This window comes from Galleria mellonella, unplaced genomic scaffold (assembly GCF_026898425.1).
Source record: "Galleria mellonella isolate WM207_F2 unplaced genomic scaffold, CSIRO_AGI_GalMel_v1 utg113, whole genome shotgun sequence".
Lineage (NCBI taxonomy): Eukaryota > Metazoa > Arthropoda > Insecta > Lepidoptera > Pyralidae > Galleria > Galleria mellonella.
This window is the reverse complement of record NW_026441975.1, coordinates 438,510-458,346: the sequence shown is the minus strand read 5'-3', so window position 1 is coordinate 458,346 and position 19,837 is coordinate 438,510. Positions and strand designations below refer to the sequence as shown.

At 33.6% G+C, this 19,837-nt stretch overlaps 1 protein-coding gene across 3 annotated transcripts in view; it reads right to left on the bottom strand.

Moving 5' to 3' along the window:
• Positions 1-2,537: 2,537 nt before the first annotated feature.
• LOC113512873 (protein PALS1) overlaps positions 2,538-19,837 on the bottom strand; it is a 156,392-nt gene continuing 139,092 nt past the window's right edge. For all 3 annotated transcript variants that reach the window (XM_052892716.1, XM_052892728.1, XM_052892724.1), the window contains 12 exons: positions 16,413-16,605; positions 14,186-14,409; positions 11,095-11,265; positions 10,261-10,378; positions 9,477-9,574; positions 8,463-8,685; positions 7,379-7,511; positions 6,814-6,977; positions 5,926-6,090; positions 5,287-5,418; positions 4,814-4,995; positions 2,538-4,104 (listed from right to left, as the gene is read on the bottom strand). In XM_052892716.1, coding sequence (XP_052748676.1) covers positions 3,922-4,104; positions 4,814-4,995; positions 5,287-5,418; positions 5,926-6,090; positions 6,814-6,977; positions 7,379-7,511; positions 8,463-8,685; positions 9,477-9,574; positions 10,261-10,378; positions 11,095-11,265; positions 14,186-14,409; positions 16,413-16,605 — 1,986 coding nt within the window. In that variant the 3' untranslated portion in view covers positions 2,538-3,921. The remainder of the gene's footprint in view (positions 4,105-4,813; positions 4,996-5,286; positions 5,419-5,925; positions 6,091-6,813; positions 6,978-7,378; positions 7,512-8,462; positions 8,686-9,476; positions 9,575-10,260; positions 10,379-11,094; positions 11,266-14,185; positions 14,410-16,412; positions 16,606-19,837) is intronic.

The window sequence follows — 19,837 nt, the reverse complement described above, 5'->3', positions numbered from 1 at the left end:
GTCGATTGTACAATAACTTAAAAACACACAGATTATAATAAAACAATATTTTGTTTACAAATTTTAGCACCTCGCAGGTTACCATTGATGTATGCTCAAATACATATTCCGACTTACGCAACTAATGAATATTTCTCGATCAATTCAAAAACATTATAACACCATATCTCAAAATCAGTACACATAACACGAAATGGTAATGGTATAACGTTTCTACAACATACATATAAAACAACATTATTATTTAAAAATTGTGATTATTATAAAAGAATATTGACCCCACTATGTATCGTGGCCTTATGTATTTGGCACTAAATTATTTGGAATGCACAATCTATCTACGTAGATATACAAATAATGTAATCAAACTAATTTTGAGTACTTAATTTCTGGACATTTAGAATATTGTGTTCATATAATAATATTGCGATTATCTACTAACCTCAATCTAATAATAATCTCTGGGAACCTAATCTAGATACTGCGTACCACTGCGACACCGGTGTCTGTACTTTCATGCCAACAATGGTCGCTGACTAGGGTCGTCGAGTTTTATCGTTAGAATAACACATAAACTGTACGAAATCCGGAACAATCATAATAAAAAGCAAACACACCAAACTCGTGACTATTCTTTATATTATTATTGTATCTATAGTTATATTTAATAACGGTAAATTTACCAAAAGGACACATAGGTACATATTCAATTGGGCAAAAATTGAAATAGGTATACTATAAAAAACAGATATGTCGTTGTACAGTAGGTAAAGTTTGATTATATGGATATAAAATATTGCTTTTCTACTCACTATCATAGCAGTGTTCAACTTAGTTGGTTTATTGTAACTATTAAAATCCTACCATCAAGTCATTCCATAAGAGAACCCACAAGAATACTACTGGAGAAATTTCTCAAAAACCCTAGTATTATTATCTACTGTATAAATTTGGCAATAGAGAAATAGGTATTTTATTGTTTATGCATCGTATTTATTTATTCACTATCTATTTTATATTGCAAACTATAAATTCCTTTTAATTATTGTTGGTTGAGTAAAATCTAAATGTAAATGATCAACATTTTTTTTTATATAACATGATTATTTAAAAATTTCATCTTATTTATTAATGGATTTTATTCTCTTTTATTAATAAGAATTATTTTTGGAACATCAATTTTATATATTTTAGTAAAACTAAATGAATGGGAAACAGTCTTCAGATAATAAGAATATTGTAAATACAATATCATTAATTAAAAATTTAAAAGGTTTTTAGGTATGCTTTTTCAAAACAAAATCCTTGTACTAACGAACGAATATTTTTCTAAATGAGTAAAAATGTTACCTGTAGATACGTTTATGCTACTACACATGAGTTAGAACAAAACGGTTACTTTCGGTATCTTATTTTTTTTCATGTGTAAGGTAGTATAAATTTATCTAGAAATTACGTTTCGTTTGCCACTAGTGTAAGCCTGAATTTTATAGATTAACCAATGGTCCTATCTAAATAAAAAGGAATGAGGACATCAAAAGTAGAGCAAATCATTTAAATTAAAAAGAATCAATAAAATCAGTTTAAAATTGGCTATCGTTATCGTATTACACAGACAACATTATGCGTTTGAATTGTGAACCTTCTCCTTTCTGAAGTCTATTGAAGAATAAGTTTAAATATCGAATTACCATTAAACAGATGAAAAACAGATAAACGCTGACTAAGTATTACGAAAAAATCGAATGTAAAAGAAATACTATTTCATAAGTACGTTTAAACTACAAAAGTGAGCTTAAGTAACCGATATTCAGTGACATTTTTATTTCCTATTTATAAAGTCCATTAAAATTACCAATGAAGGTTACAAACGTTAGAGGCAGCTCGTAAACGGATATAACCGCATCAACCGTTCCATCATTTGCAATTTTAATAAGCAAAATTACAAAACTTTAAAATTACTCAACATTCACGAATAAGGCAGTAGGTTTAGTGGATTAAATCTAAAAAAATCCGACTGTGTATTTTGAACGCTACAAATATTGATGTATGATAAAAAATTAGATTCCCGATCACGCATAAAGTGTTCGAGCTATAGACTAGAGAATATATTCCGCAACCTTAGATTATATAGATAGAGAATCGAGCTTTAAAAACGTGTCAACTTTTTGTCAGCTAATTGTCATATTAGCTGACTCGTTTATTTATTAATGTTATATATACTTTCGCATACAATGTACCTTACGTACGTATCTATACTTATTTAATAAATATAATGAGTTTTTACGCATTAAAAAGGTGCACAAATTATAAGAAAAAATAAATTTAGAAGTTATAAAGGAATCACTTATATATCACACAAAATTATATGAAAAAGTTGACCCGCTTTTTTCGAAGCATTTGTATGGAGATGCTCTATCTAACTATATATAATATATATAATCTAAGGCATATATATATATATATATATATATATATATATATATATATATATATATATATATATATATATATATATATATATATATATATATAACGATAAGGGGCAGGGGGCTAACGAGCTTGCGACTCACTTGGTGGTAAGTGACTACCGCCGCCCATGAGCGTAACTACTAATCTGTCTTGATCTTACTCAATAATAATTTGTTGATAGCAAACGCCTTCCAAATATACCACCTATTATGCAGTTTTTGTCAATAACATTTTTTCAAGAAATACCTGCAATTATGGTATCTATTTAAATTCTTATCCAAGTCAAAACTGCTCTAACGGTTAATTGGTAAATTTTGCATAGAATATGGGCACTGTCAACTTGTCTTGTTTAACAGGTGAATTTATAAGTATTATAACGTAATGTTTTAAACTATAATCTGTTACTCGAACACTTTTTGTAGATATACATTTTTTAGTAATTGTACATCTAGTTTCTTTATACTACATCAATGGCTACAAATTATGGTTTTCGTTGGTTCAGGTTCCTACAAAATTTTATAACTAATGTCAGACGATAGTGAATTTTTTTATTGCCAGTATTTTTATGTAAAGGTAATGAAAGTTCTAATAAATCTATTATTAAATATTTATTTTTCGTGGTCTACCATTCGCATACGAATTAATTAATATTACTAAATTTCTCTCATCCTGGCATTTCCGTAACACCGTACTAAGAAACTTTTCATAAGTATTTTGCACCTCACTTTTTTGTTAAATTTACAAGATACGTAAATAAATTAAGCCCTGATATTGTCAACTTGCCACTGACCAAATTATGATGTTGACGTTGTTTGGGGCAAGTAGACATCAGGCTGGAACTTGATATAAATGTAAAAACAACGGTACTGTAGACGTATTTCGTCACTCTTTTATTGTCACAATCGAGTGAAACAAAATACACCCAACAATCGAATACCAAGCGACCGACCTCTTATTAGTTTCAAATGATCACCTTCAACTAAATATGTAATATTTGGGAACACATTTCTAAATTCTAAATTTTCAACTACCATTTCAGGATCGGAATCCATAGATACTCGAATGTACCTCGACTCTATCATTAGTTTTACCTACAGAACGTGTTTCACCATTCGACAACAACCTATCCCTTTTTAAAGTATATTTTTGCCTTCTATCGCATGAATTGATAAAGTAGAAAAGCAAATGTAAAACCATTTGCGTTATTATTTCCAACAACAATACGAGCTTGAACATTCCGGTGTCTCTCTCGAGAGTGCGGTGTCGCCCAAATGGAGAAGCGGGGCCAACGGGACCATCGGAGCCATTAGAAGTGTTGGTACGATAAGGGCCGTCATAGCCATCAGGGTTAGCAGGGCCGAGGGAGCCATTGGGGCCATCAGGGCCAAGGGGGCCAACGGAGCCTACAGGGCCGAGGGGGCCGCCGGGGCCGCTGGTGCCCACCCCCCGCTAGGTATGCTTCAGCCAGTGTGCAGGCACCCACTGTGGTTCCCTCTCTAGGCTGTTGATTTCGTTCAACAACTGTTGGTAGGCACGTTGTGTGTCGTTATTTATGATAATCATGTCGAACAAATGGCCCCATCGTAATTCCATATCCCTCGCTGTTGCTATTATTTCTTTTAACTCTTCCTCCTGAAATAGAAAAATATACATATTTTTGTTAGCGGCTAGTCAAAGTGACTAAACCTAACCTAATGATAAGCAGGTGATTTGGTCCGAACACGAGGGTCGCCATTAAAATTTACAAGTATAGTGTATACTTTGGAGAGGGTGACTTTGTACAAAAGTCGATTGCTTGGGTACCTCTGTCCCATTCGTGTTTTAACCGTGAAGCAGTTATGTTTGCATGGCTGTGTTTCGGTTTGAAGGGTGGGATATGGCGTGAATTTACTGGGTACAGAGTAATAACACCTGAGTCCTCAGGAACGGCAACGCATGGGGGGTATCATGGGCGAAACAGTATACTCTATTATATCCATGGTACTGCTCATGTCTATAGGCAACGGTTACCACTTTCCATCAGGTGGGCCGTCAGCTTGTTTGCCATTCTAAGTTGTATAAAAAAAAATTACTTGATTGAATTATTATAAGTATGTACTAAAGTCGAGAACACAACTGAACTAAACTGCATCCAATTTGGTGTCGTAGTTTTTGCATGGTACAGGCACAAACATACAGACCGACAAACTGACTTGTTAGTCAGTTTATCGGTTAGTTTCTAAAAAATACGGTTTGGCTTCTGTCGCCCTTATTAAGACTCCTCAAATATTTTTTTCTTAAATATCTCCCTTGTATAGGCTTCGTTTTATGACAACTTTGTTATATTAGTAAGATATTATACCTTAAACGCCTCTGCATTTCTAATCTTTTTCTGTCTTAGCTTCTCGAGACTAGGTGGCGCAACAAACACAGTGTAAGGCTTGAGGTCTGAATTCCTTAAGATCTTCAGTGACTGCGGATGTAAGTTAAGCACACAGATTTTTCCGGAGTTGACAACTTCTCGTATTGCTTCTAGTGATGTTCCTGGAAAATATACAACATTGATGTCTATATTGGTCCATATATTTATAAATATATTTATAATATTATATATATTTATTTTACTATTTTGTTTTTAATTTTATAATAATATTACTCTTTTTAAATTACCTCAAAAAGAGGCTCTCAATTGATTATATTTTTTATACTTATGTTACGCAATTCTCTGATTCTAATATGATTCTATTAATTATCATAACAAACGATATATTTTAATCGCATATTAACACCACAATAATTTTGAAATATTTTAGTAAATTTAAAATTTGAACTGACCGTAGTATGCTTTCTCGTATTCCCCGTGCTCAACGAATTTCCTGTTTAGAATATCAGCCTCAAACTGCGTACGCGATATGAAGTGGTAATCCTGACCGGGAACCTCGTGGTCTTTGCGCGGTCTGGATGTATCTGTAATTAATATGTTAATTTTAGTATAGATAGAAGACTGAGATCAGAGACAACTATAGGAGATAGCAATACCAAAATATCTTAATAAAATTAGTAATAAACAGTCAAAGACAATATTCTAGTAAGTCATTACTACTTAATCATATTTAAATGATAGGTTTGAATGAAATTTTACATTTTTTTTAATGGATAGAAATGGAATGGTAATCTGGCCGTCTGCGCTATTGGTATACATTGGCGAAGCACCAATAAGGGATGATAGACGAGGGTGAAGCAGGTCATTTGGAATATCATGATGAATAACATCAAAAAGTTAAAGTTAAAAGCTAGTGATGGGCTTGTTAGATCTAATTACTAACAATCCCTTTCCCCCCATTTTCTTATATATACTAGTAACGTAGAACTAGAATAGTAAAATAAAAATTTACACTCAATTACTATTGTTCATTAGACAGCTTTCTTAAATTAAAAATTTTGTATAAAAAAAAAACAATAAAATAAACATACGTGGCACAGCTGCAGCGAATCTGGAACTGTCCTCCATAAGCCTCTGGCGGAGCTCGTGGCGGCCTATGTTGGGCGGGCCAATCAACACGATGGGCCGCTTGTGCGACGCGCGAGGGTAGTACAGCGCTACCTCCTCGTATGTTAGGATCTCCTCTTGTTCGTATTCTGTATTGAATTAAAATGATTACTAATATCCTATTATAATATTACAAATGTAAGAGTTTGTAACTATGGGTGATATTGGTTGCTCTTTCACGTAAAACCGACTAATCCGATTTGAATGAAATTTTGTATACTGGTAGATTATATCCTAATTAATGCATAGGATACTTCGTGTACTAAATCACGCAGAAAAAGCCGCGGAATACAGCTAGTAATATTATACATGTGAAAGTGAGTTAGTTTGTTACCTCGTAGTGCATTAATCAACAGCTATTAAATTTGGTATACACGTATCGTATATGAGATGGAGAAGGACATAAGCTATTTTTTTATTCCGGCCAGTAAACATATCCGCGGTTGAATTATTATTATAAAGAATATTATTATTATATCAGCCGTTAACTGTCCACTGCTGAACATAGTCCTTCCCCATAGCGAGGTTTTACCAGTAGTTACCATGCTTGGCAAGCGAATTGGCAACCGCAGTTAGGCTTTTAGAGATGAATACATCTCTAAAAGCCTAACTAAAATTAAGAGGGACACAGGCCCATCCCTCGACCGTTAAGTTCCCTTAATCACCTCTTACGATACACACGGTAAAGGAAGGGGCGGCCCATTCAATATTGGAACCACACCATAAAATATTTTCTGTAATTATATACTAGCGTTTACCCGTGACTTCGTCCGCGTGACCAGAGAGAAAAAACTAATTAATACTAAACATACCGTCTGCTCCAGAAGTCGAATACAATGGGTAGCCCGCTTCACTGGTGGCCTTCTTTCCTTTCTTTTTTCTAGGCGGTTTCTTTGCACAAAGCAACGTGCCACCTTTTCGTGGTTTATCCCTCGCAGCAACTTCACCCGCTAACGTTAGCTTCATTGATTCTCGTCTATTAACAAATAACAATTACTTACTAACATTACATAAACCTACGTTAGGCGTAATGACGATTGAAAAAGTGATTGAAATATTTGACAATAAATAGTATGATTTCCGTGATGTAACTGAGAATATTTGGTTCAGATAGCAGAGATATGGGTTTGAATCCCCATCGAATTGAGCTACCAGAAGGTACATTTTCAATAGATATTTCAATTCAATCAATTTTCAAAAAGAAGGAGGTTCACCACCTCAGTGGTATTAAAAAAAATATTCTATCTATCTATCCCATTTAAGAGTTGCGCTCTTGTCGGTGGAGCTCTTGCCACTCACTACGATTAAAAAATATTACGTCTACCCATTTGAGAATACGTTATTGTTATTGCCAATTATGTGTTTATATATACTTACTGGTGTTGGAAAGCTTGGCTGGGTATCAGGCCTGCGAGCGTTTGGTCCTCTTCGCCTTCCCGGAACGCTTGCCACCAATTAGGATCTTCGCGACTGATCACGTGTAGGACGTCGCCTTTTTGGAAACTTATGCCTAGAAAGAAAAAAATAATTCTTGACGTTAATATGATTTCATTACATATAAATTATAAAACTACGGCTTATGCATAGAGACCAGTTTCAGATGTTACTTTCAAAAACAGCACACTTCTACTTGTAAATAAATGGAAATGGCAAATAAGTTGACAGTCCAAGTAAGCTGAATTTGCAGTGGTCACACAACTCGGAAAACCAACGATCGATGGGAAAGAAAAGTTTTTGATTGACCTCTCCGTACGGGAAAACGCAGCTTAGGACGATGCTCTACTAGATGGAGCGATGGCCTCAAATGCATTGTAGGGAGTAAATGGATGCAGGTAGCTCAGGACTGTTCCTTATAACAGTCTATGGGGGAGGCCTATGAAGTGCTTGAACATTTAGCAGTGGACAGATGATGACTGATATGATGATGATAATAAAGGTATGCCATTATCATCATCATCATTATATACATATACTCACAGCTCAGTATGTGAGCTCTGGGCAGTGTTGTATTCGTTCATATTATTCAGGTACTCGTAATAACTATATCATAAAAAGATTGCACTATTTGGCAAATGTTAAGGCTAGGTTGTAATTTTAGATTATATAGATAGAGCATCGAGTCTTAAAAGCGGGTCAAATTTTTTTACTCGTTTGTTTACCATATGTGTTGTGTTCTATATACTTACGCACATAATGTATCTTGACGTATCTACATATATTTGATTATTTAATAAATATGGTAAAATGTGTTTTACGCATTAAGAATATGCAAAAGTTATAAAACAAAATAAATATAAAAGTTATAAAGGAAACACTCATAACTATTTATCACGCAAAATTGTATGGAAAAGTCGACTCGCTTTTCTTGAAGCAATTGTATGGGGGCACTCTATCTATATAATCTAAGATTGCACTATTTGGTGAATGGATAAGAGGTTTTAATGTAGATATCCAAACGTACCGAGCTCGCGGCACGGTATGTAGACGTCGTCCTCGGGGTCGTAGTCGAAGTGCGCGCGCACGTGCAGCACGCGGTGCGCGGGCGGCGGCGGGCGCGCGGCGGGCGAGCGCGCCGGCGCGCGCGGCGCCAGCACCACCGACAGCGTGCCCGACAGCGCGCCCAGCACCTGGCACACCTCGTGCACAGACTTGCCGCGCATCGCCACGCCGTTCACCTCCAGCAGCTGCCGGCGTCAACCATACATATACATACATACACATCTGTCACGCCTGTCCCCCATTACGGTAGGCAGAAACAATGGAACAATACGATACACTTCAGATGTTTCTTTTTAATGAATGACAATGAAATGGCAACTCCGCCCGCGCCACCGGTATACACCGGCGGAGCACCAGTGAGGGATGATAAGTGAGGATGAAGCAGGTTAGTTAGCCCATCATGACGAATTTAGCAATAATTAACCATATTGGTTTCCAGGAGAAATCGCGCGGAGGTCGACCTGACAGGGCATGTTGCAAGCATTGGGGCAGTCAGACCCCATTACTAACAATCCATTTCTCCCCGGACTTATGTTATTACACAAATGTTAGTACACAAAAAAACCACCAAATTCAATCATGGCAAAACCAGTTATTTTTATTTAAAAACTAAACTATAGAATCTATTTTGATAAATGTTTTACGGAATAGATCCGAAAGTTTCATGTATCCTTTAGATAAAAAAAGAATTTTGTGAATTAGAAAAATTCTGCAATTTAATAATTGAGTCACAATTATGAAATTATAAAAATTTTCTCACAATCTTTTCTATAATTTCATATTTAATAATAATAAATTTTACTTCACTTATTGTTACAATATAATGTGAAATCCCTAACTCCCAAAGTAGGTATAAAAAACTGCGTTTCACGAGTGAAAAGTGAAAGTGAAAGTGTAACAAATCGTATGAAATTTCATATTTGAATTTGTACTATTATACAAAAAAAAAAAAAAACATACAAAATATAGCTCTTACCTCGTCCCCTTCGTGCAATAATCCCGATTTTTCTGCCGCACCACCTCTCACTATCCTTCCAATTATGACTGCTTCTCCTTCATTTCTTACTGTAGCACCTACAAAGCAAAAATTAAATTAAATCGTAACAAGCATTACATAGGAACCACCCATTAACATACCGTAGCTATGGATAGTTCTCTCCGCCGTAAGAAAAACCTACTAATTAGTACTAGTTACATTTTTGTACACGGATTTTCTGTCGATGAGCTTAGAATTATCTGATAGTGAGCTTTCTGTTAAGCATAGACATGTCTGTGAGTACCTACATATGCGCATTTTTAAAGGAAAATAAATTATTATTTCGAAGCGGGTGGGTTCGAAATTTTAAATCACTTTATAATTGTCATAATATATACGGTTTTGTTTTGAGTTTTTCTTCTTTTACAGTAGTGTGTTGTGCTTTAGTCGCGTATTAATTAAAAAATGTCGGTGACATATTGTTTTCTCATTACATAATGACATACACATTCGTAACAGATTCGCATTAAGTCCACCTTTTGTATGATATCTTATTAGTCGGAAAAATTAAATAAATAAATAGACAACAGTACATATTTCAGTAAAATAATAAATAGGTATTATTATTTAAATAACTTTACTGACCAAAAGAAAATATGGTACAAAAAATGGGTTTAATGCTAGTATCATTCTCAAATTACAAGCAAGATTCCAAAATATATTAAGTTACAAGCTCTAATGATAATAGATTTGGAAAATATTACATTAAAAACACAATACTCACCAAGTGGTTCATTAGTCTTTTCAATTTTAATAATTTTGATGTGCTCGCTCGGGTCGTCCGGCGAATGCGCCGTTAAAGCTTTATCGTTCTCTCCTTTGTGATTATAGTTGTTACCAGTCTGAAATTATGTAAATATTATGATAATTCTCGTGATAAAATCTAACGGAAATATATGCGCGAAATATTATGGAAGCTCTATCGAAGCAGCCACTTGGTCGGATTGCTTTAAAGAAATAATTGTAGGATTAAAGAGTAATGAGGATACAGTATAAAGTAATTTAAAACTCTTTTAACCATTACTTAACAGAGAAATAGGCTATTGACTTCCCTAATAAAAATAAACTACAAAGATAAGTGTTAAGTAGATATATTTGTTCAATAAACTAAGCATATTTTCACCACATTCTTAAATCTAAGGTTTGCCTTTAAAACATTAAATAATATAGTCAAATTTTGTCAGCTGAGTCATGAACGTTATTTTTAATTATCAATTAGTAATAAAATTGTAGTATAAAAAATAAACAAACAATCGATATAAAATAAGAACCCAACATAATATATATATATATATATATATTAAATATACTTCGAGTTACAGGTAAGAAAAAAATGGGTGGCCTCTGGAAACCTTTGGAAAATTGGGTTTAATTTCTGGTAAATTCGTCACGATGAGGTAACTGTCCCGACTATTTCATCCTAATCTATCATCCTTTACTGATGATCCGCAACATATACCGATAGCGTTTCAGACGGGGTTACCATTTCATTTTCATCTTTTTAAAAAAAGAAATATCTATTGTAAATATAGTTATTGTAAAAAAAGAAATAACAAACCTTATGCCTCTTTCCCCTGTTAAAGCAGGCGGGGTCGAGTAGAGCGGCTGCCTGGTCGTGAGCTTGGATCAGACTCTCCAACTCCATACCGCCTAGTATTGTGAGCAATTCCGCGGCCAACGCCGACGACTCACCTCCTGCAGCTGTTTGTGCACCTAGGACGTCCATACACTGTTGGCAAATAATTAAAATACATTTCAATATACTTATAAACACATTTTTTTATTAATATCATCATAATATTAATATAACACTGTTGGTTGTGGGTACACCAAGGCTGTTATAAGCCAATTTAAGTTTTAAGTTTCATCCAAGAACTATATCCCATTTCATAGCTGTATATATGAGTATCTGTGTATTTGAAGTGTGACATAAAGTCCTTTAATTTATTATCTTTGTATCCCATTTTGAAATATACCAATAAAGAATATTCGATATTACAAAATGCCTACAACACTATAAAATATATAAAATATAATAACAGAGTTTTGCAAAATATACAGGAAAATAAGTATATTTCTGTACTTTTGATTGAAACATATGCTTTTCACCCAACTAACGTAGCCTGCGTTTGACACACTTCCTTTACCATATATACCTACATTATCTACATTAGATCATTTATATTTTCTCTATTACATAAATGTGATAAAATGTGTTTTATTGCTGTACGAATACTCTACTTCTATGTTTATATAGATTTTGAATAGTAGAAGTCTTCTCAAATTGACAGAGATGACTAAATCCTCGTAGAAAAATACCTTAAAATATACTTAATTTTTCACTAACATTTAAACATTCGAAATATGTATAAATTTTCGAAAATCGAACAAGACCATTAAAATGACAGTAAAATAAATATTAATTATTTCTGCATGTAATTGAATAGAGAATTTTAAGTTTCTTGCAAATTTATAACAGTAGATACCTACATGAAGCACGCGTACTGTCTTACTGCATTATGTATGCCGCTTGAATACGCATGCATACGAATCAGGAGCTGTCCTGGTTTAGCTCACCGAAATGGAAGAACATTTACAGATAATACATGATTCATCTTTCTTTTAAATGAATGTTTTTGCATAAGTGCCGTAAAAATATTGAATAATGCAATCCAGGTAAAGACGACGTTCAAATAATGAATCCGTAGCTAACTTCAGTGTCTTCTAGTAGGTATTTGTAAAAATGGAAACTTGAAATTATTAAATAAATTAAAAGAGTTCCAAAGTTTGCTTAAAAATCACATTAAGCTGTTTGTTACAGAATATTTTCATTGTAGCTTGAGATAGCTCTATCATATTTTTAGATAAAAGTTAAGGACAAAATAAATTATCCATTTAACAGATGAAAACTTATTCTATATCTAAAGAAATATTAAAAAAACAATGTTATTGAGAATTAACTTTTGCTTAATCTCAGCAGTACATGAGATATAACCCATTATATGTAGATAGAGATCACGTATTAATAGCGATTTCAAGTTATTATGATTTATCAAAGTAAAGAAGATATAAGGCACCTGCCGCGTTGTACCTAATGAGCCAGAACAAATCTGAAATTGGTTGCCGATCTAACGCGCGATTTCCTCTTGTCATGCGTAGACAGGTAATTTTATGTAGATCAGTGGGATAGCCGCAGATTTCAAACTATCATTATGGCAAATATTCTCTTTTAGACTTTCGCATTGAAGGTAATATACGGTAAAAATACAGTCAATGTTGTGTGCTGAAACCCTTTCAGTATAGAGAAACAATTTGTGTGATATGTGTGGGCAGAAGTAAAAACTTCTGCCTCAGAAGTGGAAACTATATCAGTCTACTTGTGACCACGGCCGGTGTAATCTCGTTGAAATATCGAGAAAAGCCAGGTAAATTATCATAGTTTACATAAATGATCGCGTTAATTCACGTTTCTTATAACCAATTATAACGAGTAATTAATTATAAGAGGCTTCATTGCGACCTTCGTGGTTTAATAAAAGATTAATTAAAAAAAGAGATCTCAACCAATAATCCAATTCTAGTTTATAACTTATGATGAACTAATATATGTACATTCAGAATTAGCAACAAATGGGTATCGTTATAGACTCGGTGATAAAAAATAGTGTTTTTGACTGATATTTCTAGATTGGTGGCGAAACGCACGTGACAACTTAAGTGTTGGAGTACTTTATGATACGGTTACCGTTATCTTACTGATCAATGATAATGACACGAAAAGAAAAATTACAACGAATAATTCTTTTGTAAATAGATCAAACATTAATGAACGGGTGTAACTGAAGTGTAACGTACTTGACCACGACTTTAAGAAAAGTGACAAGCGACGCGGGAAAATGTATAAATTAAGTCAGTCGCCGCAATTGGCACCAAAGTCGTCTTCATCAAAGTCGTGGACGAGCGTTTATGTGGATTATGATGACGTTGACTGATATTTTACATTATCTTGATACAGCATACAACATTTTCTGTTTTTTCTTAAGACTGGGAGAAAATGCTGTACATCGTTAAAGAAAGTTATCGTAACAATATAATAAAATTTTAACTAGACCAGTGTTTCCCAACCTTTCTTGGGCCATGCCCTACTTGAACATTTCTAAAAATGTTATGCCTCCATACATAATTTTTCCCGGCAAAGTTTATTTGACGACTCTAATCACCCAGTTGATATTTTGGCAACGTCAAACGAACTTGTATCTAATAAATATTTACAGCATTTTTTTATCTACTTTTTTTGTTAAATTTGGCAACAATATGCCCGAAGTAAGAAGGTTAAAATCACTTCGTTCGTTTTTTAATTGTAGGGCGTGGGCCTCACGTTAGGAAATACCGAACTAGACGATGTTTGCACATAGGAGATATTAAAAAAATTTAAGGTCTCTTATTAATTTTTCTTAAATATATAAAGTTTACAGAAGAAGTTTTTAAAAGTAGTAATAGAAAGCAAAATAATATTTTTTTAACAATTTTATAATAAAATAAAATAAACCAACAATGGTTAACTATTTCCAAATCCACGCGTACGAGGTTGCGGGCAAAAGCTATAAGCTAAGCTAAGTATGCGGCATAAATAAATAAAAGTTACTTACGTCCTTCAATCTGTCAGTAGCTCGGTGCGTATGCGGTGGAGACAGACCCTGTCGTTTATGTCTTGCAGCGGTGAGAACAGCGGAGCGCGTCGCCAGTGCTGTCCTCAATGCAGGACAGAGGAGAGCACCAGCGGCGCCTGCAACCCGCGCTGCAAGCGCTGACTCTCCATTCGCGCCAAGGGCTTTCTGTACCCTCGATAGTGCTGCGCATACTTCTTGGTAATCTGTAATGGGGTGAAATAGTTATTTCAAACTTCATCCACATTGGGTTCGTTACAGGATCTTCCAGTGAAGAGAACCGAGTGCCACAGAATCCTATCCTGAATATACATCATATCTTTTTGTTCACTTATTTTATCACATAATTTTGATATTTTTATTATATTACATTTATTATATTCCAATAAACTACTGAAGTGAGGAAATCGAAGCCATCACATCATCAGTAATATTTAAAAATCCCCATAACTGATCATTATGCACCACTTTTATATTAATGAAGTAATTATCAGCAAGACTACGTACTTATATAGACTATGTGAAGTTTTTAACAAATCAAAGTAGTTAATAAAAATTGTAATATATTCCTTCGCTTGAAAGACGTAGAAATAATATAAGAAAGCAGAATTTATGGCTAGAGACCGACGTCTGTAGCCATCAAACCAATGAAAACCATCAATAAAATCAAGAGCACTATGGATATCACATAAAACAATGTCCAGGTGAGAATTAAATCTTCGGACATCTGACAATTCTAAGCGAAATATAGTCAGGCAAGCACAAATACTTGGCGGCTGACACTATTTTTTTATATCTACTTATTAAGTAAAAAGATTCTTAAAATCTTTTAAAATAAAATACTTTATTTGCTTTGAATAGGTGATAACAAAGTTCTTATTGAATAAGTAAACAGAATTTCGAATGCACCGCCTACTTAATTTTCTGCTTGTCTCATGGTTGACTGGTAGAGAACGCCATTAGGTGTTAAATGCGCTATATGTATAATTATATTATATAATTGTGCATTGAAGTTTAAATAAATAAATTTCGAGTATCAATAACTAGTTAATTTTTAATTTTTTAACACAAGATGGTTAGTAATTTTGCTTTTTAAAAGTATTTTTAGAATGTAGATACGTTACAATTATATGCGAGTATTAGCTGATGTGGAATAAACTTGAACAGGTCAGGTTAGTTCCAGTTCAGTCGGTAATAGTTCGTCGATCGTGTCACACGGTTAATATTAGATATTATCTGGGTCGAGGTGAATGCCTCCATTAACTAAATACATTTCAGAGTGACTAGTAAAAATCTTTGAAGCGCAGGTTTCAAATGCTAGCATATTTAAATTGGGATCGTAAAGGCGCCAATCTACCTGAAACACTCGTAGAAATATCAACATAGTTGTTTAATATTTCAGTCGGTGTTAATGGATTTTCCGTTTTATATGCTTCGAAATATTTTAGAGTGGGTATGTAAAATTCTTGTTTTTATGAGCTCCTGAATTCCATTAAAGTTAGACTAGATTAACAGAGAACAAAGAGCATAGAAGAGTTAAAACAGAATTATATGGATTTATACTAAAAGGATAATGTAACAACATTTTTGTATGAACGAAATAAAGAATGCTCTTTGTCGTTTCTTATTGTAGAATTAAAAGTAAGAAAAGAATATGAGACTTTGAACAGTACAAGAACTAGAACATGTAGTAGTCGCTCATTAAGGTATGAAATAAAGACATCAGACTAAAAGTACAGTACAAGTGTTAGAATAGAACAAGACAAGAACAGTTCTGCCATTTACCAGAATGCTTCTCTGTTCTTATTCTGCCTTCTAAGGTGACGATTTATAGATTATTACCATTGCAGACATATAAGTTTGTTTAATTTAAATTTTATTGTCTAATATAAATTAAATTGATGTACAAATGTGTTAAAAAATTGGTTAATCGTGCAACGTTAGAGTACATTTAGGACGACTATGTCAAAAAAAAAAGAAATTGTAATGAGATTATAAGAAAAAGCAGAGTTCGCACGTTTGATATAACTCTTAAGCTTATTTAAATTATATAAAGGAAAAGAATGGAAATTTACGCTCTTTGTCCTGTTCTGTCTTTACACGTGCCTAGATATTTTATTAAAAAGTTTTATACTAAAGGAATATCGCTATGAGCTGATTGAAAAATATTATGGAATAATTCTAATCTATTTAATTAAAAACTACTCACCAACTACAGTATATAAGTGCGTAGAGTCATCGCTCAGGTCGTCCTCATACGCGTCGTTGACAAATGCCGTGCCCGAGGACGGCGGCGTCGACTCCAGGGCCTGAAGTTTGTGAGAACTCCGCAACGATGTCCTGAGGAACTCATTTTGCGCCGCTATGCGTTCTTCCACTTCTTTGCGTTGTCGTAGTTGTTCCTGGAGAAGACAAGTTTATTATTAAAAGGGTGCTAAGAAAAACATTTAGTGAAATAAGAGTTCGCCAATTGTACCTGTGCAAGATTAGCATACACATATGTACCAGAGGGAGACTTTGTACAAAAGTCGATTGCTTGGGTACCTCTGTTCCATTCGTGTTTTAACCGTAAAGCAGTTGTGTTTGCATGGCTGTGTTTCGGTTTGAAGGTAATAACACCTGAGTCCTCAGGAATGGCAACGGCTGGGGGGTATCATGGGCGAAACAGTATACTCTGTTATGTCCATGGTACTGCTCATGTCTATAGGCGACGGTTACCACTTTCTATCAGGGGGGCCGTCAGCTTGTATGCCATTCTAAGTTGTATAAAAAAAAACCGGTCAAAACAGTACACATGGTTTTGATTTGCGTAATGCAAACGAGAAACGTTTGTCCACAGAAGACAAAATTTCATGTTACTTGTATGTCTCACAGATTCTATTAATAAATAAGAAAAAAATTATAGTGTTTCTCTGTTATTTTGAATTTAATTTCCACAACTATTTAATCTATAAACATGAAAATAAAGATTATGCATACAGACCCTGAACCCACTAAGCATAAAACTCAAGGGAACACAACATATTTATAAAAGTAGTACAATATCAAACAAAACCAAATTATCTATCCAAATGCCTGCAGTTTTATAACTTATATAAGTTTTAAAATAACACCAGCCAATTAGCGAATAACCTTGTTGGTATTTACTGGGTATATATTATATTCGTTATGAGAATAATATTGTGTAAAGCAGCTTTATACTCATTATAGAGATATAAAGCCGTTTTTCTCGGAGATTCCTCTCACCTGACGGGCAGCTTTAGACTTTGAACGAGAAATTCCCTCTATTCCTCTTAAAAATTCTAATAATATGAATTTTCCATGTAAACATTTCTCAGATGAAATTTTCTACAGCTTTATTTTTTATTACTATCGGGTTTTCGTGTAAAAATTTCTATAATTGTTTTATGCGTCAAATGATTATTCATCTTTCTTTTCTTTTTTTGTTAGTCTACATTATTGTTTGAAAATGTATGTGAATAAATATGAAATAACATTTATACGAAAATTTTGTTGGCAATGATAAGCAATCGCAACGAGGAAGTTTTAGAAAAGTAGTGCAGTATATTGCGAGCACATTAAGGATATTCTAAAAAAAAAAATATTAGGTATATTACAAAACGTGCCAAAGAAAAACTGCCATAAATTTAACTACATACATAGTATCTTTAAACCTATTAAAGATAATAAATATTCAGATCAAATGAGTACGTGTTTTAGTTAATAAAATATGAATTGTTCTAATGACTTTGAAGACGAGGTCACGTTTTTATACGTGTAACCTAGTAACGTGTCGTTATCAATTCGTATTTATGAATAAAAATGTTGACTAATTATAATATACCGTACTTGATTATCAATTAATAACGATGTTTACAAAATTTATAAATATGCATAAATATTTCCTTTATAAATGAAAACAAATATATTTTTATCAATTATTTTATTAATGTGCCCTGTTAAATGTGAAAATTTTTAAACGTCTTAAGATAACGGAACGCCCACCAAATATATTTTATTGTATGGAACCTCATATCAAATGATTACAAATCAAAAGCACTGTAATTTAAATAAGAACAAAAGCTTTTATTAGAAATATTTTAAAAATATAAACATTTTATAGTTGCCTTTAATTTTAAAGAATGAAATAGTTTTACTATAAATAATTTCACAGAACCCTGGTGACTTTTTTACAGAACCCCTAGGTTCCGTAGAACCCACTTTAGGAATTGCTGTTCTAACGTAACACATGTCTAAAAGTGGCAATTACTGATTTTCATCAGGTCAATATCCGTCATTTGTTTGCTATTCACAAACGTTTAAAATCAAGCAACCGATTCACGTTGGGAAGTTGTAAAATACAACTCCAATGCAATACATTGTGTTGGATTCTTTTTTATACATATCTAGGATTCCAAAAAGAAGTTTAATATACTCTAATATTTAGGCTCCAAGAAAACGTAGGCGAGATCTGGAAGTACATTTCAGTAATCATTTCCTGGTGGATGCGGTGAACAGCACAAAACTCCTATTTGGGGCAATACATTATTATAGGAGTGCTTAAAAGCAATTTAACAGAAAATAGGAAAATTAGATTTCTCTGAATTTAGTTATAACTTATTTGGATTCCCTGTTACGATTAATCCAACTTATTACGAGTAAATAAATGCAAAATCAATAACGCTATGTGAGTTTCTATGGTTTTGAACTTTATATGAATAATTTTCAGGATTATTTGGAAGGCGTCCGTAAATTATTGTAAGACCTCATACAGGGAATATGACATGTTCAACATAAGCTTGTACAATAAAATATCATCAGTGAATAACTACTATATTATATTTGTACATCACAATTTCAAGATCCCAAATTACAGTTTTATGTTATTTATTGCTGTATTAAATTACTTTCTCAAACACTATGAGTAATAATAATGGAACAGTAATTCAGATTCTATCTCTATTAAATCTTCTAAGTCTTCATTGTGTATAATTGTATAAATCGACTTTTTTTATAAAATAATAAATCAGCAATACGATATAAAATATAACAGCGTATTGTTCGTAAGTAGGTAATTCATAGCGAGAATCTGTTCAAATTCATCTCTATAATACGGCCAGTGATCTCTATTCAGTGCATTTCGTACTCAACGGTCCGGACATCATGACGTTTTTATGCTTTTGTTTATGTCTCGGCCAAGTGGCGTTTGGTATTATACTCTAATCGGGAACAGAGAAGTACCCTCAATATGGTACTCAATCTTTTGTATATCCATTAAAGCACTATTCACACAGCTCCGCCTTCGTCAGAGTTTGTCAGAGGCGGAGAAAAGGTGGCGTATATTTTGTACGTACTTGGTTACATAGTTCAGTATCAGGCGCGATTAACGGGTTCTCAGTTTCCGGAATATGTACTGAAGCATACAGGTGCCACCATTATTACCCATTTCTAATACCATTGGAACTATGGATGCTATTTTTAACCTACGCACAGGAACGACGTTTAGCCATATCTATCCACACTAATGCAAATTTTTTTATATTAAAACAAAGAGAATGCAGTAGATGCACACACAGGTTACGGAATGAGCTCTCTGCCGAGGTTTTCCCAAGAGACTACAGTGTGGGGTTCTTC